We start from the raw sequence: 23,959 nt of genomic DNA, 5'->3' as shown, positions 1-23,959 counted from the left end.
GCTCGATTGTGATTGAAAAGGCAGTCACCGATAAGACTATATGTCGACTTTAATTTTTAACAGTTGCAGTGATGTCACTGTCCCTTATCTACTGCCAACAGGAAGATCAATCTGGCACTATATTGAGGAAAATTTGTTCTCATGGAAAAATTATAACCAAATATTCTGCTTTAATATGCCTGATAAACATCTTCTGAATTCAAAGAGATTTTCTGCCAGGCCAACTGCCAAAATACCTGTGCCAGAGAGTTTGTAAAATTCCAGTTCCTAGTGCAATCCACATTGCAAGCAGCAGAGGAGTTGCATAGGCTGGCATTTCTGTTCAGCAATTGACGGACCCACCTGTGAAATAAAAATCACAGATTTTCTGGGTATATTGCTCACCAATGCTGGGTACCCCTGGAACAACTGTTGAATTGTTTCTTCAAAACATCATTTTGAAAATAATAGGAATAAGGAAACTGCTTTTGGAAACCATATCATGCAGGTGATAGGAACATGTTCACAATTCTGCTGTACTTGGGAATATGTGGTCTCTTGTACCCAATGAATACTGTTAGACACAAACCAATTATTTATTTTTTAAGCTTCTGGTATGTAAATTACTGCTGGTGCATTATATGAATTATCTGAATTGGGGAATTTATAAAGGATTTAACCCAATGAGGTACCTCTACCAAGTAATTTTGTTGTACAGTTGTGTTTTATATTTCTTAATGTTCATGTACTTTAGAGTATGCTTTAATATCATTAATGTAGAAATGAGTATTTTATTACTTTTTTTACATACTTTGGAAGGTTATACATTTTAACCATAACTTTACCCTTCTTCAATCTGTCTGACTGCCTAGTGTAAACAGTATAATTTTAGCTCATCTGCTGTTGGCAAATGTGCAGTATGCGGTGTAATTGTGGTGCACTAAATTATTTCTATCTCTGGGACTGTATTTAAGGCTGCACATGTTCTTTTAAAACCGAACATGTTTGCTAATCATAGATGCTCCTCCTGTCCAGCGGTTGCTACGAATGCCCTTTAAATGGCCGGGCCAAAGGTCAGAGGTCGATTTGCTACTCGCAGCGGGATGAAAGGCGCAGGCAGCTGTATCTTTCTCTTATTGAGGTGGAGACCTTGCACTAAATCTTCACCGAAACACGTGCCGCTCTTGCGCTGGAGCAGTAAATTTAAGTCACATGCAGGTCTTCCCAAAGTCCTTAATAACCAGGTTGCTGCAAACGTGACCTGGCATGAAAATTTAGTATTGTTGTCCATCATTTGAAGAAGCAGCTGCTGGCAGCGTGATTTACATCGACGGTTGCCTCACAGGGACGCAGTGAATGCCTGACCTGTTCCTGGTGTGGATTCTTTGCTTTGGCCTACAGCACAGGTCCGTCCCGTCTCTGGCTTCGGCTGTAGGCAAATGGCAAGAATGGCTTTTGTTTATCGTTAGAAACCAAAGCACAAATTCTGAAAAGCCATAAATTATGACTTTGAGTTTAATATGGCTTTTATCCTTGGCCAGGATCAGTCAGAAGTCTGCCATATTTAGCAGATGTTTATTATTATTGCATGAAAGTTTTGATTAGATTATACCATAAACTGTTATTTTTATATTACTTAAGCCAACTCGGTAGAATGGGAAAGAGGCATTTGTTTTGTAAATGTTGTGGATGACAGAAAATTGAAAAGAAAACCTGGTCTGTGATATCGACAGTCAAAATGAGCTTGAAAGACTGAAAGATAAATTTGCTGAGGAATGGGCTTTTCCACAGTAACCTGTGCAAGATTGTGGGACCAGCACCCGACCATGACAAATGATTGTCTCCCTCGGTCCTCATTCATTGTTCGGGTCCATGCTGTGATTTTAACATTCCTCATTCTTCCACTTGCATGTCCAGCCCAGTTTCTAAGAAATTGAAGTGAATCACTGATCCCAAAGGTGCTTACACTGCCCTGATCCTGTCTACAGAATGACTTTGATGTAGCGGGCAATGTATCTTTATTGGCTCTCTACTCCGTGCCTACAGTACATGTGGTCAGCAAGACAAGCAGATGGAATGTGGGGCTGAAAATCTGAAAGAAGGTTCTTTTCATATGGACTTGCTTAGCGGAACATAGCATCGGTAAGAGGTGTGTCTGCTGATTGTGGGGAGGACATTGGCTTTTCACTACACTGATTCACTCCCTGTTGAGGCAGATGGGGGTGGGGTCTTCCTCCTGTAAATGTATCTCTGGTTCAATTGGAGTAAATTGAATGTAATTGCTCATATTCATAGTTCGATTTCTGCTTTTTTTCTTCTTCTTGGAATGTCGCCTAATTCTCCCTTTGAATTTATGATTTATGTCTAGGAAAGCTTGTATAACAGAATTGTTGGCAGAATGTAAGATTCTCGTTTTTGGTGGTAATTACAATGGAATTGCACACTGCAAATCCAATGTGGCCTTTCAGATATTGAAAGGTGTTGCCTGTGTTGTGACTACAGCATTCACAGCATTCAACAAGAAAACATAAGACCGAAGTCTGCCGTATCAGGACTAGCCCAACTATTATGATGTGGTAGCTAGTGAATGTTTAAGTTTTCACTTGCAGGCAGGTATAGGGTTGCCAAGTTTTTATATATATATATATATATATATATATATATATATATATAAAAATATAAATATAAATACATTTGTTTTTGATTTCCCATTCTTTTCCCAAATTTGGTTGCCAATTTGGTTGCCAATAATTTTATTTCAATTGCCCATGTATATTGAGGAAATACCGCTACAATCCTGTTCCCTGGCTATCGGAAGGAGATCGGTATGCCTTCTTCTAGCGGCATGGTCTCATGCTCTGGTCTATGATTTCAGGGCTATCAGGGGTGCTTTTTGTATGCGGGGATCCTCCTCCCCGCTAGCAATGTGCTAGCTATGAAAGTAAAAAGCACAACTAGAAGACAATGCACTAACACTAACTTACAAATTATGACTGATTTCTTTAAATCTCTTCCATCGATCAAAGTGATATCCGATCAATTGTCGTTCTGTTTTGCCGAAGATCTGTTTTGGTAGGCTTGCCCTCTGATCATTGTTTTGATTTACTTATTGTAGTGGCCTGAGCCAAAGCCAGTGGGAATATGTCTCAAATATGGGATTTGTTGATATAAAAAAAATAGATTGCCAACTAATGAAACTACATTTTCATCATTGTGTGCATTATGCCAATGCTCTGATCTAGAATGGTTCAGCTTTGATGTAAGCCACAATGATGTGCTGCGTGTGAAAGACATATGCACACACTGAGAAAGTATTTATCCCATCTTCTTTCAGCTCCAGTGCATAATTTTGCTAATGTGATAATTACCACAATCAGTTTTCACTCAAATATTGGCAGAATTGCATACGCATTACGTTTAGAGTAAGCAATCATTTGTGCTCTTGCGAGAGTTGAGATTGTCTGGCTGAAACTGACAGTGTATCCCCGCGTTTAAAAATATGACCCAAAGTGTGGCCGCACTCTAATGACTAGTCTCTTCAAATACCTTGATATTTTCGCACCAAACATATGATTTATGGCAACTATTTGTAAAATAATAGTAAGTTCTTCCTTGCATTACTGAAACATATATGCCTGGGCTGAACCTAGATTGCTATTCTGTCGTTAAATGAGCATGTCACAGGAACTTTGAGGTCAGGGGAATACTTTTTATAACAAAACCAAAAGTGACTTCCTGTTCTTCTTTGGTATGTATGCCTGCCCAAATTTGTGAGTTTATGCCGTTGTCCATTGCTTTCTTTTACGTGAGCATCTGCAGCGGTAGGTCAGAGTGTAGCAATGCGGTTTCATTTTGTATTGTGCCAGAAGATCACCCTGGTTTGATGTTGTGACGGATTGGTATCTTTACTGGAGTGTGTTGTGTGTCAGGCTCAGTGGGGTAATTTAGGTGTATGTACTGTTTGTGACTTTAATGAGACGGGGATCAGCACGCATTTTAATTGTGTAACTCTTATCATGCCCATTTTTAGACAGTATAACCAAGAGTAACTTACCTGAAATGACAATCTTAATAGTCAATGATCTGAGAACGCAAGCTAATCTCATTGTATCTAACTTCCATATAGGCCCAGAGAGTTTTTTATTTTTTTTTTTTTTTTCCCACTTAAGGTCTTCACTTAATATGCACCAGCAATATTTTGTATAGCAGAGACAAACCAGATAACAGTGCTTTGTGTAGCAGAGGCAAACCAGGTTCTCTGTTTTTAATCGACTAATGTACCACCGAAATTATGGATTTAGCTTTGTGCATGCATGCATACTGGCGTGCGTATGTGCGTTTAAAAGGTTTTACCTCGATGGGTTAAGTTTGAATAAAAGCATCGAGGGTCTGCATTCTTTGAATGCACTTTAATTGATGTTATCATTAATATTGGCCTGAATTTGCTGGCTAGAATGGAAGTGATTTCATCCTCTTGTGTCTATTTGCATAGCTTGATGTATGGCCTGGCTGACACTACATAAACTCCCATTGCCGTTCTCCAGTTTCATTTCCGCTGTGCAAGCTGTATCTAATCAATAATTCAGGGCAACATCATCGTATTTGATTGTTAACAGCTGAGAATGTAGGTCAAATATTGTGTTTTAACAGAATTTGTCACTCATGTAGATGGGGTGGGGGGTGGGGGGGGGGTCTGCTTCAAGTTTGACCCAGATGCTTTGGAAGCATATTAAAGACCCATATACTTTCAGTTCTCGCACAAGTTATTTGTTATGCGTCACTCTTTGGCAAGGCATAGACCTATTTAATATCAGGGTCCCAAAGAGGGAAATGGGGAATGGGGTTTGCACTCTCAGTGTGAGTAGCCAGATTGATCAAGATCGTCTTCTTGGCTAATGTAGAAATTCCACTCTTAGCATTTTTATATGCTTTTTTATTATATTATATTGTGGTGTTGTTAAGGATATTATTTGTGTTGCAAAATACTGAATGTAATGATATGGTTGTTATAGTTGTATCTAATTCTGCAAGAATTGCCGTTGGCCAATTCCAAGTTATTTTGTGAGATCAGGAGATGCAAAATACTGAAAACCAAATGCTATGATGCAACTTGTCCATTGTGATTCTGCACTTTTGCTACAGCTTCATTGACTTCTTCATATTAAATTAAGAATAGGTTGTCAGAACAGGCCGTCCTAGGTCAAGGGTGTCAAACTCAAGTCTACTCTAGTCTGCTCATTTTTTATCATTAATTGAGGTCATTGATTGGCTAAGGAGTCCGCACACTTTGTTCTCAAGCCCTTAATTGCCTGCTGATTGGAAGGAAACCATAAATAGTTTGACACAGCTGTCTTAGGTCATCTTAGGAGACAGTTTGAGAGATGCAGAAATTTGTTTTGCTCCGTTTAGCTCAAAAATCTTTTTGCTTTGAATTATGATAAGAACATAAAAAACATCACGCATCACGCGTCTTGTTTTGTGTCCTGTCCTTTAATAAAGGCATGGTGTGCTTGGCTATTAGAATGGCTGTGATTTTTATTTTTATGGAATAAATATGATTTCTGTGTCAATGATTTATGTGTAAATAAATTATTTTTCTTTGTTCCTTTGTAATGTTTTTTGGGCAACAGTTCAACCTGAATGTTTTAATCTCAGTGAACGTTGGACTTCTTGCTCCAGACCACCCTCTTTGCTGAAAGGAGAGGAGCACAATCCGGATGACGTGCTGGTTTATCTCCTAATTCCTCAGGAATGTCCAGGAAGTACGATGTCATCTGTGAGCGATACAACATGCAAAAGCTGCGTGGAGGGGGAGTATAGAAAGATAACGTATTTATTGTATTTTCACCCTCAGATAATAACATCCTGATGGGTATTGTTAAAGCACGTTTCTGTATTGCTGTGCAGTGTCTTCCTCCAAATGAACATTAGACCAGTTTAGCAATGTTTTGGGCAACGGCCTTCAGTGCGTACTACCGTGTGTACATGTGGACAGTCGTGGGTTTATTTGTTCGTTCGGTTGCTAGGCGGTGAAGGGCTTTGCTGCGGTTCTGGTGAGTTTTCTGATGAGCTTGCTCTGTAGCACCCAGCAGCTGGACTGTGTGAACCCTGGCTGGCTTTCGGGAGGCTGCCGGGTGCCTCCAGGCTGTTCCTCCGTGGCCCCGGCGGTCAGGACGGCTGAGTGGCACCACAGGGCGGACCACATGGCAGAGCCCGCGAAACGGGCTCCTCTCATTGGCAGGTAGCCTCAGTCGACGTGGCATGATCCAAAAAGAACCGCTGTTCTGCAGCTCGGAGCTACCCACTGTCTTTTTTTTTTTTTTTTTTTTTTTTTGCCCCTTTTTTAAGACTAATGTTGAGTGAGTCAACTCTCTCACCTCCTGTTTTCCTTGCACAATTTCCAGCCCTGGGATTCTTGGTTATGTTAAAAGAAGATCATGTATTTCAGTGTAGTCATTATAGTGTACAATATCGCAGCCTGAAAAAATGCTTAGAGCCACCCAGATTTAAATGAATTTTCAGCTAATCTCATTGACAACAGGCACTATTAACACATCACTTAACGGTGAGACGATGTTATAATCGATTTCTCGTTTTAACAGTTTCAGCTAAACGCCAAATCATTTTTCAGGAAGAGATTATATCATGTAGAATCAAGGGGGTTCAGTTGGTACCAGGAAATATTAACATGTTTTAATCAAACATATTCATTCCAAACAGAACCACTTCCAATACATAATTATTTCCTTCAGAACTTCTCTCCAGAACTCCTGTCCTGGAACCATGATACTTAGGCTGGCCCGTGTTTAATTCTGCTTCATATGTGCAAATGTCTGAATGAGTTCGATCACAACGTGTATCGCTGATCTCTGTGAGCTGAAGGGAGAGCCAGAAAGCCTACAGGCCCTGGAGGACCAGCGCTGGCACACGTCTGCGTGCCCTTCTGAGCTGCCAACTGCACAGAAGAGAAAAACACGAGGTTAAGTGGATCATTGGTCTGTGGAGCTTTTATGGCTCCATTTCACAAAAAGCTTCTGCGCACTATCTGAAGGTATCTGCGAGAGCCATTGGCATGAAAGCGAGTAGGAGCTGTTTAGGTCGAGATGTTATCGTGTGATTGTTTCCCCTCTTAAGCCATGAATACTTTCAAAGGGAGCGCAGGAAACAGCAGTGGCAATCTGTACTGCGTGACTAAGAGCCTGTGGAAGGATCACCAAATCATGGATTGTTTGGTCTTTAAATATTGGACATTTTTGGCATGCTTCTGATCTTGGAACCGATTATAGTCTGTTTATATCCAAATTCAACGGGCTTATCGCCTATTACCAAGTCTCTGTCTTTTGTTTTTGACATGACTTTTATGTTCTTTCAGCTCCAGTGAACCCTTGCCACAGTTTGGACAGGCCATTATCTGTGCATACATGGCTTTCATTTTCACATTCAGCTAATACGCTGAAGTTTCACTATCATGCTATCATTCCTCTCACTTGGCAAATCTGGTTATAGACATGAAAGTTCTTTTTTTCCGTGCTACACTTTGAGCAGCGGAAATACCACACGTTCCCTCTTGATGTTTTGTTCTCAGGGCCTCAGAAACCCTGATTTAGTGAAGCTCTTGGGTGTGTTATATATAATGTTTTCTGTATTTTCTGCAGTAGTTCTAAATGCCACGGATGTACAGAGCAAAGTGTTTGGTTGCCAGTACTCAGGAAGCCCCAGTGATATTGTTTGCTGATTTGTTTATATGGCATCACTTATCACTTATGTGGCTAGATAACTGTCAAAAAGGGTTAAGCAATATAATTGTCTCCAGGGAATATAAATCGTTAAGGGACAAGAAATGAAAAATGGAAATAAACACAAATGTCCAACTTACAGAACTACAAATTAAAGCCAGGTAAATACTAGAGTAAAGAAGAAATAGCCTTCTGTTAGGACATTAAAACATTGTCAAACTTGATGAAATCAACCTTTTTTTTTTTTTAAGATATTTTTTAGGCCTTTTTCAGCTTTATTGGACAGTATATAGTATAGAGAGACAGGAAGAATGGGAGCGAGAGAGAGGGGAAGACATGCGACAAATGTCGGACGGTCGGATTCGAACCGCCGACGTCGCGGCTCGCAATGAGCATGCGGTCAGTGCTCTACAGGCTGCGCCACCGAGACACCCAGATGAAAGCAACCTTTGATGGAATTCTCGAACAGCTGTGTTGAACTGCATATGGCAGCATCAGCTTTGCTTCCCTAAACCCGCCGGGTCTTCAGGCAGGTTGCTTAGTAACAAATCCTCATACAACCTAAACTCCCTCCCACCCTTTTACACCACATGATTTCTCATTCATGCATTCATTCCCTAGGCTCTTGAGTGAGCTGTGCCACTCACAGTGCACTTCAGGACAGTGGTGTGACCATGCAGTTTCATTAAATTTTTGTTATATGGAATAATACAATTCGCAAAAATATAGATAATGGGTGCCAAAGAACACTGGAAATGCATTAGTAATGCATACCATACTGTTTGGGCCAAATACATTTTATTTTTGAGATGTACTTCAAGTGCTGTGGGCCTAGATTCAGCTGTAAATTTTGCTGATACAGTATGGAACACAACCATTTCTTGGCTAAAAGTCATCACTTGTCCAAGGTGTCAAATTATCCTCAAACCACCTTGCTGCTGCTGTCAGATATGCAGTAGATACTACAGGCATTGTTTCTCTTTAATATTTTTTCAGGAAAATTCCATTGAGTTCAAGACTAGATACTGAAAGCTTTCTTATACCTGCACTAAGGAAGCGATTGGATACACATGACTAATCAGAAACAGCTGAGAAGCCTCAAATTAAAGCTGACTGTCTGCATTTTAACCTCATTATTCATGGCTTCATTTCAAATCCAGCATGCATGAGGACCAAGCCAAAAGAACAGAAATTGTACCCCTGTCTAAATACTTATGAACTGCACTGTGTAATGTATGTACCCTATATGGGCCTTTACATACTTTTTGTTATTTGTAAGTTTAATATTAATTGACAAATTAAACAAAACATGGCTAACTACTGTCAGCAACCATTACAGGCTTATGTGTGTAATGCAGTTTGAATGAAGCTATGTAATTTGTCAGCTATTTATTGTTCTTGAAGGATATTAGAGCGGGTTATGGGTACACGTGGCCAATAAAACCACAGGAGAGTATTTCTGCCTTACCAGCCAGGTGGGCCACACACACTTGATCTGTTCATTGTTATATAACCCGGCATTGATGTTTACTACATTAGCAATAAATTGAGTTAATTCCCCCTTCCATTTCCATTAAATGTCCCTTCCATGGTGCACTGTCTACTGTGCCTTACGTCTGTTTCTGGAAGCTGTGGACAAGGATTTGGCGTATTTTCAGTCTCTAACGTTGAGGAGGGGAGTTTGTTGTCATAGACTATAACAGGGTTTGGGAATGTAATGCCAGTACAGTTAAAGATATATGGAAGGAATGAATGCGGTGGGCAAAACAGGTTTTGCTTGAATTCCCTGGTATTGCATCCTAAATCTAAATCCCTCCACTGCTTGAGATCTCCCTGCTTGAGAAGGATTTTGCCTCATTAAATACGCACTTGAGGTTTGGGAAAATCTTCTCCCTGATAAATAGTCAATGCACTCTCGCCCAATTAGTTGTTATTTAATTAGTTGCATTGAACGATATTTGCATTGTTGCCTCTATCAGCAGGAATGCCACTGTTGATTCTGGCTAGTGGTGAGACCATGGGCCCCCTCACTGAAAGAGAGAAATTCAGCACCGTCAGGGGAGCTGCTGTCTTGTGTAGCTGGCCAGAATTTGCTTCTGCGTGTAGTGTTGCAATGAGCTCTCCAGCTTCCTGTGGTCTTTCTATTTCCTGTGTTGTGTTGCATGCTTAGTCATTTTTTTCATTACTGTGGTTTATAATGTAAGCATATTAATGATGGAAATTTTATTAGCCAATGTACCTAAAATGCCCCAGTTCCTGTATCAGTGATTTTTCCAAAAGTTTGGAGAAACAGGATACCCTGGTCTAAGAAGTAACTTCTGTCTCAATTCTTTGGGGGGTGGGGGGGGGGGAGGAAACTACTGATAAGTGGGGCTGTAACCACTTTTTAGACCAGGCTGTCCCAACAAGGATGTATGCAGGTTATGTTTTGACAGGCCATCATCCCACTGATGTGTAGAGTTATACAGGCCCCATTTAGCTGAAAATAATTTCTCAAATGATATGCCTGGTCTGAAAAACAAGCAGCACAGCTGGCATCAGACAGAGAAAGTGTTCTGCATAATGCAAAGAGAAGGGCCATATTCAGCTAGGGGGAAAAGTCAAGAGATTTATCAGCTGCTGTTTAAACCTACCACGAAAGTAAACCACAACTACTTTGACGGAAACCCTGTACTTCCGCACAGTGCAATTTGCCCCAATATTCTGGTCACAGACGCACAGAATATAGTAATTACACAGGCAGATGGCTGGTATAAGGCTAGCAGAGTATGTGCAGTGGCCAGTAACAAATAGCAGATTGCTTTGTTTGTGGTTTTAATGGCTGGAGTATTATTAAAGAGCCAGATATCCCAGCCTATGTTGTACTCCCCCTGTATTTCTCAATATTTAATAAATCATTTTTTTTTAAGTCCAAAAAACTGTAGTGGATCCCCCAATCAAGTGGTGGATTTAAGTTGGTACGCAGTGAGATGGTAAATTATTACGATTTGGCTTATTTAATGATGGACCCAACAAGACCCCCACCAAATGATTGGGAGTAATGTATTTTAACATATATTGAGTTTCAGACATTTCGCATTCCAAGTTAATGAAAATCAGAATAGTCCAGCCGGAGGATTGGAATAGCAGGATTTGGAACCCTTTAAGGTCAGTGAACAGAATTTGTTGTTCTTCCAAATAATAGATTAACAAAAGATGTATACCTGATTGGTGTTGATGGATGTCTGGCCTATGACACGGTGCATGTGCAGATGCTCTGTAGTAAAACAACTTTATGTAGAGCAATTGCATATAATTCATGATGGAATGTTTTGTTCCAGTTAAATCAACTACGGTGCTGTTGATCGACAGTACTAATGCCAAAACGTTCCTTTAAAAGTGACCTGAAGGTTTTTGGGGCTATGGATAAATAGTAGCACAAATGGAAAACACACTTTTGAATCGAGGGCATGCATTGGGTCACTATGGCAAACGTCAGTGAGGAAACCTGCGGAACTGCAGTAACTAGAGGGAAAACCAGTGTAAGTCATGAAGGGTCATGAAAAATCCAAAGGATAGCATGGAGCCTCCCACCGTAGTCAGATGTTTATTTCAAGTCCAAGCTGTAATTGTGGTCACTTAAGTGTGTACTTTGCATTGAGAACTGAACTGTTTACCTAAACTCCATAGCGGTGGATAAGAATAGTGATCTGCAAAATTATATGAAATAATGTTACGGCGAGGATATCTCCTGCTTTGGCTGAGCTATTTTGAGTTTAAGGGTTCCATAGTTGGTCAGCCTGAATTTTCACAGATGAAAGCTGAAAATCCCTGAACAGCAAATGTGAAATGTTCAATTATATTAAAAATAAGGCAATGACAACATTGCATCTGACCTAAATGGATGCTACTCTTTTTCAGGATTAGTTACCACAGTCCTAGCCAGTAGTGCTGATTATAAAAAAAATTAAATTAACCAATATTTTATTGCTGAAACTGGTACTTTTTCCACTTTCTCTTCTAAACTGTATTTAGTGGCATTTTTAAAAGACTTTCTGGTTTGTTGTGATCTATTACTTGAGGCTGTTAAATGCACCAGTACAGCTAAAGCCTACACTGGGTTGCAGTGCTGGGCGAGTTTAAAGGGCAAACTAACAACAATTTAGCTTGTCGGATGTGGTGGCATTTGTGAAGTCTTCTGAAATCCAGATTGAAATATATAAACTCAGTGACCACTTTATTAGTTAGACCTGTACACCAGCTTGTTAATGTAAATATTTAGTCAGCCAATCATGTGGCAGCAACTAAATGCATAAAAGCATGCAGACTTGTCAAGAGGTTCAGCTGTTTTTCATACCAGATGTCAGAATGGGGAAGAAATGTGATCTAAGTGACTTTGACTGTGGAATGATTGTTGGAAACTGCATTGTTAATGAGAGAGGTCAGAAGAGAAGGGCCAGACTGGTCAAAGCTGGCAGGAAGGTGACTCTAATGCAAATAACCAGACATTACAACAGTGGTATGCATAAGAGCATCTCTGAACACACAACGTGTCTAACTCTCTAAGTGGATAGGCTACAGCAGCAGAAGTCAAATAATAAAAAAAAGTCTAATGCTCTGGATTAAAGTAACTTTATGCAAATTTGAATTTTGCACACCTTTGCTGCAGCATTGCTAAATATGCAACATGGAAGAAACCAAAACAATCCCCATTTTAACCTTCTGTCTTTACTTAGTTTGAATAAATTTGCAACCAATGTTCTTTGTGAAATCTGTCACAATCTGACTTTTTTTTGGAATATTTGGTGTCCAAGCAGATGCTATGCTATGATGTGATTGCAACAGTTCCTAAGAAATAGATTAATGACCCTAGTGGTCTTCCAAATGGACCAGTATCACAAGCACAATTTTTACCCGAAAAAACTATGGTATTCATCAAAACAATTAGTATGTTTTTATTTCTCAGAACCTGTAAATCATTAGTCAGGGTTTTTGTTAGTTTGAAGACCTGCAGACATTTCACTTTCAAAAACGGTACTGATGCTGGCCAATACTCCGTTTAAAAAATTTGTAGGCCTAGTTTGTGATGCAAATAAAGCCAAAATCCTTTCTATTTCAATCTGAAGAAAACTCTCCAAAGTTGAGGCAGACACCACTATTAACAATTTCATTAGTACTCAATTTCACAAGTATGTCTTTTGTGGAATGTTATAATGACATGTCTTATGTACTGTACTGTAAGTTTCGGTTCCTGGAAACAAAATGCAATACACTGCAGCTGCAGATGGGACCTGGCCCATTTAATTGGTTGTTTGCGAGATACTGTGTGACCTGCAGTAATTTGCGATGGAAGCTTTCACAGTCGCAGGAGCATGTTTGGGTTTGAAGGGAGAGGCAGTTGTCTGGAATCTGTACTCATGCCCGTACAGGAGTGCTTGTCCTTTCCCCCACTCTGTAGAGCTCCGGGTCACAGTGGCACAATTTATAGGTTTCTCTGGCTTGCTCCAGTTTCTCACCGCCGGGGAGATCTCAAGATGTGCTGCACAGGTTTCTTCTGACCTATTTTCTCCACTGTTTCTGGATGCTGAATGGCCCCTTCATTTATATGCCCATGACACATTATGTATGATTTATTTCCAGCCCCCTTGAGGAGTGAAGTTGAGAATCCAGAAAGTGTACAGTTTCACGCTCCAAATTTTCTTGGATGATTTTCATTTCACTATTTTCCATATGAGTTGATGCACGTTTTTCAAGCTTTTCAGAAGAATTTAAATTGAGCAAAGATGTATAATAAATTGCTTTTTTCAACATGTATTGCAAAATCTTTTAATTAGACTGAAATTGATTTCAGCTTGTCCTGCTAAATGTTGTATTCAGTGTATTAATGCAATCTGGTGGTGCCAGGACCAGCATTGTCTAGGAAACAAGGATATTGGTCAGCAATAGTCACAAGGGACTCATTTGACCAGTCGGTGACCTGTTGCCTGCCTACATCATGCGGATGAAGTTGTCTTCTAATGCAGCATTGGCATGGCTGAACTGGTGAGCTAAGGAATAAAAAGAACAGTGGCTACTAGCATGCCTTTCTGAGGAGAGCAGGTTCCTTTGTGTTTCCTGGATTGATGGAAGATGTTCTGCCGCCTGTCACTGAAATCGGTATCTTGGAGAAGGACAGGTAGAGAGAGAACAGAAAGAAAAGGGCCTTCTGAGGGGCTTAAGAGTTGGTCATATGAGTACACATTCTGGGTCCAAATCGTTTCATTTTCTGAATCAGTAGATGTAAGCACTTCAGCTGGTCTCAGAGTGCGGTGATTCATATTTTTTCAATTTCAGCTTAGGCCATGCAATGCCTCTTTTTCCTGTTCTAATGAATATATCCCTCCCCACACGTGTCTGATTAGTGGTCCCATGCACGTGAGAAATGATGGTGTCTGTTCTGTGTCAGGGCCCCAGGGCTGGCTGGGACGCCGAAGGGGACAGGCTGCCAGGAGAGAAGGTTCTCCAGGACATGAGGGTGACTCGAGAGCAAGAGACCAGACTGAGGGAGATTGAGCAGCAGCTGGAACAGGACCAGATCGGCATGGTGAGCAACCATGTGGGCTCCAGGGCCCATCTCCATTGAACCCCGTTCACTGCCTGTCGACTGCTCGTTCACTATCTTGGTCACAAGTTTTGAGGAACATGTGGTCCCTATCATTATGTTCACTTGGTGCATGTGTTCCCAGGATGCCAGACTTGTTACAGGAACTGTCAGTTTTCCCTTGTTAACTTTCTTGTGATTTCACGCTTTTCTTTCCTTCAGAGAGCATAGAGATTCATGTATAGATGGTAAATAAATAGTTACCGTGATGAAAAATGCAAATTCAAGGGCTGTGTGTGTCTTAGGGGCTGCTCGTGCTCGTGATTCCTGCATGCAATTACTGTACCTTTCCCCCTGTGTCTGATAAAGAAAGGCCCGTCACTGAGGTCAGCTCCCAGTTGTTGTGTTGAATTTATGAGATTGGACCTGGACTACTTGAAAAATTCAACTAAATTCTACAGCTGCACTAACATGAGAGTGAATTGCATCGGTTGAATAAACCCTTGGCTGCTGCAGCTGCTTAGTCAGTCTGTTTGTCATTTATGTGTGATTTACAGTTAAAAATACACAAGCCTGTCCAACATTTTCATCATCTTCCTCCCCGTCTCGGAGGAGTCTGGTCGGAGGTGAGCTGTGTCTTTAAGGAGAGAACTTTTTTCAAAAGTAAGAGATGTCCGCAGTTTGACTGTAATTCAACTGTAGTTTTTTTAAATTGAAAATGACCTTCAGGTGTCTGCCTCCCCTCTCATCCCATTGAGGTCAGTTATGCAGATGTTTAATGTGCATATTTTAAAATGATAAAAAATGATTGAGCTATCGTGAGTGGCATTTTATTAATGTATAAGTAATGCATTGTGCCATTTACGAACAAGCTTCTTTTTTTTTTGTTACGCTTGAAATGGCACACTGTAAAACAACAAAGCCCTAACACAATAAAAAAAAAAACAATACCCTCCTTTGTTTTGCCAGACCTTTTTTGGCTCCACAGGACCCTGAATTGGACGACTGTTACACAGCCGAACAGACTTCACGGTCTCATTTGTATGGCATTTCATCCTATTGCTGACCCCATGCACAGGGTTCCTCTGTAGCAGTTAAAAGCTAGCTGAGATACCTCCTCAAATTCCTCCACCTCTGGGCTCCCTGGTAACCATTCAGCGCCGCCTCGTTGTGCGAAGCCACCGTGGCATTGCCGACACACAACTGCCGCGCTTCCCAAAGCCCTGGTTGCTAAGTGTTAAACGGAGGAATGTTCTCCGGACAAAGGATGATGGATTTGTTTTCTGCGTACGCTGACATTTGTGACTTTCATTTAGTGTGCGGCAAGAAAGCAGTGGCATTGAATTCCCCAATTTCGCCATGTCATTGCTCAAAGGGCATTCCCTTACAAATCCAGAACAATGAACCCAAAGAAATACCTGCTTCATCATCACCTACTTATATGCATGTTTTCACAATGGGTACTCTCACTCTGGAGTCTGAACCATTTACCACAATAGCCTGACTATTTTTCCCAGTACTTTTGTGTATTTTTGTTACCTGTTGTAGCCTTACATTGTTTTTTTTATTATTATTTTTTTTACATTTAATTTTAATCAAAAATCATGGAAAACACTTGCCAATAACGATTAGCATTAATTGTGTTTGTCTGTGATTCCTAAAAGCAGTTTTCAGTGTTTGTTCCTGATAGCGTGCTGTATAAGGCTGATGGAGACAGTTCTTTGGAATTGATTCATCCTGGCACGCTGCACACATTCACCAGCATTGAGCTGACATTTTGGCCGAAACCTCTCTTTACTACCAACTACAGAACAGTATTTGTGATTCAATCCAAATCACGTCTAACTAAACAAACTGTCTAAACAGCCCTCCAATTTGTGTTGAAAGATGACTGCTGTACTGTGGTGCTGCCATTGCCTTTGTCTTGCGCTCACTTGTAAATTTACTGTGGCGTCTAAGGCCTGTATTTGCTTTGAATTGCAGTGATTAAGTTCAGTACAAAAGCAGGAAAACAAGTGTCCCACAAATGGGCTCATTATGATGAGTCTACAGTGTTTTGGCGAAGCCTCCTTGGGTCCACTCCCTACCAGTAACTTTCTCTAATGCTCCTGTTCGATCTCCGTTCAGCGCCTTATTTGCATTTAATTAATTCTATCCTGAAGGTACAGTACTGTGCAAAAGTCTTAAACTTACTATACATTTTACATGACATTTTAGTAATTTGGCAGAATAGTTAAAAACTGAATCAAATCAAGATTGTTTTGTGACCACCCTTCGGTGTTAAGACTGCATCACTTCTCTGAGATATAGAACTGCAGGACAGCATTGGCTACGACAATCAGCAGGGAGGTTGTTCCAAGCTCCAAGCAAGTTCCAATGTTGGAGAATTTGCCACAGTTCTTCTGCAGACTTTGGTCGGCTCCTTGCTTCTGATCTCAGACAGCCGTGATCAAGTTTTTATGTAAAAAGTAGTAAATTGCTTACAGTAATATGTTACTTTTTTAATGAAATACAAAAATATCTCTGTAAAATTAAATCTTTTGGAAAATGAATATTTGGAAATCTCAAATGTGTTATTTTATACTAACACACACAAAGAAATAAACATATATATATATAATAAAGTCTAGGGTGCCTAAGACTTCTGCACAGTACTGTACATTTTTTTAGTACAGTCAGTTTGGCATTTGATTCTAAAATGTAATTACTTGACAGGGTTGAGAGATGTCTATTGTCTATTGTATATTTGTTTAAATAGTCATTGTCAAACTCTCGGTGTACATGGCAAATTGAACAGTAATGCTTGTCTGATGTCCTTGGGCAAGTAAAACCAGGCAAATTTAACTGTTCAGCCACTGATTAGGCAAGTGACAATTCAGGGTTACTTCACAAGCAGTTAATTAAACTCTGTGAAAACATTTACACAGTGGGGTGTCACCTTGGCTACTGAGACCATTGACCCATCATAGAATCTGAGTGTTTGGACCATAGACTCTTGACCAAGCACAGCCTCCCAGACATACAGCAGTATTGTACACAGCAACATCTGACTGGAGACAAACATCACTTTTTAAGGATGAGGCTAAACTAGATATAGGATATTTGTAACAGTGTTACAGTTAATGTTACAGTGTTACAGTTAATGTTTTAACCTGCACAGGGACTAAAGATGGCTCAACAGATTACACATTTACATAAAGGTGAAAACTGAAATAATTAATAAAAATGAATAAATTGCGGGAATGAAGCAACTGAAGGCAAAATAAGACCAAAAAAAACTAAAAACTTTCCTTAATAGTGTAGTGAAAGCGAGTGTATTAGACATGTTGACATTGTTTCCCTAGCAATCGTATAGCTAGCTGTCTGTCACGACATTTTACATAAATAGTTATTTCTTGTTTGTGCTATATTCATTTCCCCAATCTAGGTGAAAGTTTATGCGTAATGCTTAAACTTAATCTTAAAATTTAATTTTAAAAAATCAATAAACAATGATACCCGATAATGAACAATCCATTCATTGCCATTACAGGCTTTACATTTGCTATTCCCTTACAAGGATACATTTTGTTTGGACACATAGATTTCTTAGCTACTGACTGGGCAAGTTTGCAAAAATATAAATAAATCATTAATGCTGAACCCTGCCATGTTAAATACCAAGGATATTGAATGTGGTGAATGAAAGCAGCAATAAAAAGTAAGTGGATTATTTAAGCAAATGAACCCATTGCCATTTCAAAACTAACTATGAATTCTAGTTGCTGACAACTTTGTACTATTTGCTTTTTTGCCATGCGTCATTGTGTCAAATCCCTATTATGGCTCATTCCAAATGCAGTGGAACAGCATAACAGTTCTGTTCAGAGAACTGCGTGCAAGCATAGCCTCAAGTACATCTTGGCCATCTTGTTCATCAAGTGCTTCAAGCATGAGGTAGACATTATCTGGTTGCCTTAAATCCCAGTTGTTACTTCATGAATGGTTTTAAGGGAAGTAGCCTCATGCATGAAGTCTTTGAGATGTCTGTCAAATGGTAGCTGGGGACCTTGGGCTATAGTTTGTTTTCCTGCCTCGTGGGATGGCCAGTCGGCAGGGCAGTGATGGAGCATGTCATTGAGGGATGGGGCATGATTGGGGAGGAGGAGTGGACAGCATGTTGAAAGGGCCTATTTATGCAGTCTAGCGCTGATGATGTTAGGAGCCACTGATGAGCATTCCTTCACACCATCAGCCAGGCGTCTGTTAACCACAGCTGTCAGTGGAGCTGCCTGCAGTCCTGACCTCTCATTTCAGCTGCTCAGCCTGTCTCCCAGGGCACTTGCAGGCCAGGCTAACTGTGCCCTCACAACCAGGGTAATGCTGAAATATGGAGCTGCGAATTACTACATTCATTGAACAACTGAATTTTATACTCACAAACGCGGTGTTGCGGTTCATTTTAATTGCTGATGGTCATGTACATGAGTTGTGTACAAGGCTTTTGAGTGCCCATTTGGCTTCTGGGCATTCCCTGCACTTTTGTTGTGGTACGAGCGCAAGCTGTCCTTTTTTTGTGGCTTATTAGGGCTCATTGTGACACATGTGTGTCCAAGTTATTGTGTCCCTTTCAGGGTCTAACATGTGAAGCTCTCAGCAGTGAGTTTTGATGGCTTTGGCTGCTGTCTGTAGGGGGGCTTTTCAGAGACGCTGTGGCAGCCTTTCGACACCGGCGGCACTTTGTTTCCCCCCCCGGCATCAGGCTTATTTCCCTGGCCCGGGAGCGTCAACAAGCCCGGGGGACCCAGCTTGGGTGCTGAGGCTTTGAACGCAGGCCCTCCAGCATCTCCCCGCTTTATTGAAGCCCCTAGGGTTTCCGCAGGCAGCCCAGCTTAGCACTGGGCCAGGATTCTTCACACTGCCATCTCACTGAACTGCAGGGACAATAAAGAGCCTTCTCCAAACAAAGTGTGCCTTTGCCCCCCCCTTTTAGTGATTTGTTGTGAAAATCAGATGACAAACACAACTGTAAACATGCAAGGGTAATTTGAGGCCATCTGACAAACACATAACAATTAGCGTGTCGTAGCCAAAACATTGATGCAGAGTATGTGACCTGCATGTTGAACTTAAGCCTTTATTCCAGCACTGTGTTTTGGAAAGTAACCTTTAATGGGCATTGATGCCACTGTACCACAGAGATACTGCTGTTACTTTCTCAGTTCCAGTGAGTTATATGAACACACTACATTAGCTCATTTAATATCAGTTCAGAACTTTTTGATCCACTAGTGAATAAAGTGTTTATATAAAAAAGGGGGAAAAACAGTTTTTAAACTTGAAACCTGTTGCTTAAGTCAAATTGTCTGCCTTAAATGCCTTTTACTGAGTAAGAAAATGCATTTAAGGTACTTCTGCACACAATATTTCACATTGATGAACACTTGCAGGAAATGGAAGTATTTTCTTTATTACTTACCTCATTATATGTGTAGTTGGAGTAGACTTTATGTATTCTTTGATTGCCTTACTTCACCATATATGGTTTGATTTCAATTGGCATCAGTTATTCTTTTTTTTTTTACTATTATCAACTTTGTGGTATGTTAATGCGCATCTTTTAGGCCGAGATTGACGGCATTGAGTCCTCTAATTCCTCTTACGCAGTCTTTTCACACTGTTGAATGGCCTTCAAGTCTATAGTATTATGGAGATTTTACTGAATGGGACTGAAGCAGAAGTTCTTATGTAACAGTTCTCTGTGGTTTGTGGGAATTAAGGAATTCCTCTGTGCCATCAGTGAAAGGTTTGATACAGATGTAAAATACTTAATAGGTTTTGAATGCCTGCACCTGTACTTTCAATCCCCCTTTGTGTTGAATTATAAATATTTACGGTATTTGTCATTTTACTTTAGTCCTGCAATGTCCTGACAATAATTAAATAAATCTTGGCATCATATATTGGTGAGCTGTGACCATATCAATAAACAAGATAACTTTGAGCTGCGCTTTCTTTCTTTTTTGTCACAGTTTGTTTCAGAAAAGGATACATCTAGAGATAATTTTGGGAAGATGTGACAAATATTAATTGAATAATGATTGCTGATAAAATGCCCATTATTTTTTGCAGATACAGTATTTAGATATATATTTTTTTAAATAAAGAATTGCTGTGACCAGGCGCCAAGAGCTATGACATTTATGCAGATATCTTGCCTAATAAACATGTTTAACCAATAAAACTATGGTAAGAGATGAGTGAATGAATGATCAAAAGAGTTATGATGTTTGTCGAAAATATGCTTTGACCTTGGACAACGAGCAGCATTCCATACCCAACTACACCCTATAAATAATTGTGTCAAATCAGTGCAATCATATGATGATGACGTACGTTAGGAGAACAGAAGGAAAGAGAAGAACCCATCACATTACTACAGGCTGTCAGCCATTTTGGCTCAAACGTCTAAAAACAAGATCAAAACAATAAGACTTTTATCCATTCTGGCTTGAAAGCCCAACAATGATGACCTGCACCGCAGCAGAACATTGACAGCTGAGGAAGTTGAGTAAGCTCTCTGGAATATTGTGTAAAGTTCATGTTTGGCAATAATGATTTAGTGTGGTCAAGCTTTGTAATTAAGCCTTGTCTCTGGACAGTTAGCCCTGGTTCACACAGCAGCTCCGAAGCTTTATTTGACTTTAATGTAATGTAATGTAAATCAATTTGAGAAACTGGAGAAAACGGCCAGTTAAGGCTGGGCTCTGCTTGCTTGGGCCCTATTCCGCCTGACTTGCGCCTGCTTCGCAACAATTTCCCTGCAGCCTGGTTACAGCCCCACCATGCCTGGCTAAGCCCTGGTTCCTCTCGCTGTCAAATTTGCATGCTAATTGCCAAGAGTGGGTATATAATAGCCCAGCTCTGCCAGCATCAGGCCTCTCTGTAAGGATAACACTGACAGGGATTGGGGTCTGAAGTCTGAAGCTTGAGGATTGCTTCACCAGGATTGTCTTTCCCCTAAAGCTGTGAAGTGACATTTCTGTCTGTGAATGGGGGATTGTAACAGCTGGCTGACAGTGGTTACTTAACCCAGTCACCATTAGAATGAGACCCTGTGAAGCAGTTAAAAAACTAATTGTCAAAATAGGCTATAAAACAATTCAAAATACTGTATCTTGTAGGCTGTTCCCTTTAGCTTAGCTCTCCAGCTCTGAATTTTCTGCTCTAGTAGCTCCGTCCTGGGACGGTGCTGCTTGGGTGTGGTGATGACTACTAAGGAGCTTAAAAGCCTTGTCTGGCCTGTTTGAATGCCTGGCTTATTAACATTACAGGGAAAAACTATGGAGTTCAGCTGTGCCAGGCCATCCTTAGCCAAGGGAGCTATAAAGTTCCATGCGCTGCTGTGTCTCTCAGGGGTCCTTGTATGCTTATTCTAATTGGGAAGGCTTGAGTTTGGCTTTTTTGAGTCTGAACATCCAAGACATTTTTGGATGTTGCTAACATGGAAATCATATTGAAATATGGTTTAGTTTACCCCACATATTCATGCTCACATGTTTTCATAGATGGACTCTTGATGTGTATATTCTATGCAGATTCCAACTGCAAATGATATTAGCTCTTGGCACCGAGTTCATCTTGAGAAAACGCTTATATTGAGTCATGCAATCCACCAACAAAGTGATGAATAATATGATGTACTTCATGCCAGTTTTGTTCTTCATTGTAGGCCTGACGAGAGCTGTCTGCAGACAAACCCATAACTTTATTTTTTAATACGAAACATTCACCAGTAAGTATCAATGTACTGCCCTCAAGCTGTAGTGTAAAAATAATGGCACCATGTCGTACATCAGCCGTGACTTCTGGTTGCATTTACGAGGTGGCAGAAGGCATTGTTGATGTTGATCAGTTACACGGTGAACATTTTCCGAAAAGCTTTTCCATAATTCAGTTTAGTTTTTATTTATAAAAGTGTAATGTGCCCCATGCTTTTTATATGCTGGAACTTTGAAGCCAGGCATCAACTGGAATGCTGATCTAATTTAGGATTTACTGCCTGACCACTGTGCTGTTAAACTTCCGAAATTCTTGGACGGAACACCGCTCCGGTCAGAGGCACATGGCCATAACGCCTCCCTGAAAAACCACAGGAGATATAGCTGTTGCTATATCACTCATGGACCCTGGGGGTGGCATGGCTTCACTTTCAAATTTAATTTAGTCAAGATTATCTCAATTTATCCCTGCCTTCCTGGAAGCGAAAAGCCTGCAAAGTGAGAGGGAAAAGGGGAAAGTAGAAAAGGTGAAAGGAGAAAGATTATCCGGGTTTTTGCAACCGACAAGAAAACCAAACAAGCCCTGGCCTGGGGAGGACCGCGGAGCACTGTCACAACATGGCTCCCCCAGGAGCATGTCTGGCCCAAGAGCCAATGAATAACGCTTGGTCTGCAGCTCATCTTCAGTGTTGAATATTTTTTCTTCCAGTGAAGCACCTCTGAGGATGAAATGTAAAAACAAAAGTGGATTTCACTCATATGCCGTGTCACACAGTGGGCCTTATTTCTGAACTCCCTGCCCCTGGTTGATTAAACATTTCATAAGTTGAAGATGGTCTGCCATGGCAGAACGTTTGTACACATCATCGGTTTGGGGGACCCCCTGGAATTCAATCCTGCATTACCTCAGTCTGGAGAGCTGTTGATTCGCCAGCAGCGGCCCCTGACAGGCCAGAGTCGGACTCGGGGCACCCCACCTCGGAAATGTTTCTAATCCTCTTAGCAGCTCTCAACTGGAGCACGGCTTCTGCTCTGGCTGGGGCCGGGGTCCTGTACGCAGCCACAATACGGCTCTTCATGGACACACAGCATCTCTCTGCGCTCCATGTCCTCTAATCCTGCAGCTGGACCTGCTGTGTCTGTTTATCAGCTCTTCATTTTAAGTCTCCTCTCCAATACAAATAAAACTGCCAGCCCAGACCCTACAGGCTCAAAGCATTGGCTTTGGCCACATTTCATTTAATCATTTATGCAGTCATTAAATAAATATGCATTTTAAATACAGTCTCAGCATATCATGCATTAAATACTGATATGTTTTCATTCATGATATTTTGTCCAGTGAGCACTTAAGTTTTCCTGCAATGCTTAAGTCTAGTCATGATGCATCATACAGTAGATGTTACTGGTCAGAAGTAAATGTTGAAAATGTGAGAGAAGCTATTGTGGTTTACTGTAAAACCATCTGATTTCCAGATCAGCTAAGTGCTGAAGTGCTCCATCATTAGTGTAACTTTCTTTTTCATGTTGGCTTATCATTTTTGTAAAATGAATGGAAAGGCTTGCACTTTGGATTTAGTAATTTAGTAAAATAATGCTAGGTGGCAAATTGCCAAAAATGCCATGTGTTCTTTGAGGTCAAAAACAGTGCAAATCTTTCAGCCTACCATCAGTCTATCATCAGTCCACAGTGATAGGCTGATTATACACAGAAACATTTTCACATTTTTGCATGTTATTTGCCATGATCTCAGAGCAGAAATGTAGCCTACTTTTCACAGCATTCCTTCAATTGTTCTACTTTGTGACTAAATCCAAAATAGACTCCTTTCACCTGTTTTATTTACATTGCTGTCAGTCGAACAGACCTGGAACACGTTTTTTTCTTAATGTTGAGAAATGTTTCTATTAGCAAATAATATTTT

General features: G+C 40.6%; 1 protein-coding gene across 1 annotated transcript in view; it reads left to right on the top strand.

Annotated features, from left to right (window-relative positions):
* fsip1 (fibrous sheath interacting protein 1) overlaps window positions 1–23,959 on the top strand; it is a 68,336-nt gene that overhangs the window by 25,316 nt on the left and 19,061 nt on the right. Inside the window, exon 10 of the mRNA XM_061263136.1 lies at window positions 14,140–14,277. Coding sequence (XP_061119120.1) covers window positions 14,140–14,277 — 138 coding nt within the window. The remainder of the gene's footprint in view (window positions 1–14,139; window positions 14,278–23,959) is intronic.

This window comes from Conger conger, chromosome 1 (assembly GCF_963514075.1).
Source record: "Conger conger chromosome 1, fConCon1.1, whole genome shotgun sequence".
Taxonomy (NCBI): domain Eukaryota; kingdom Metazoa; phylum Chordata; class Actinopteri; order Anguilliformes; family Congridae; genus Conger; species Conger conger.
The sequence above is the reverse complement of the archived record's forward strand: the minus strand, read 5'-3'. Positions and strand labels throughout refer to the sequence as shown.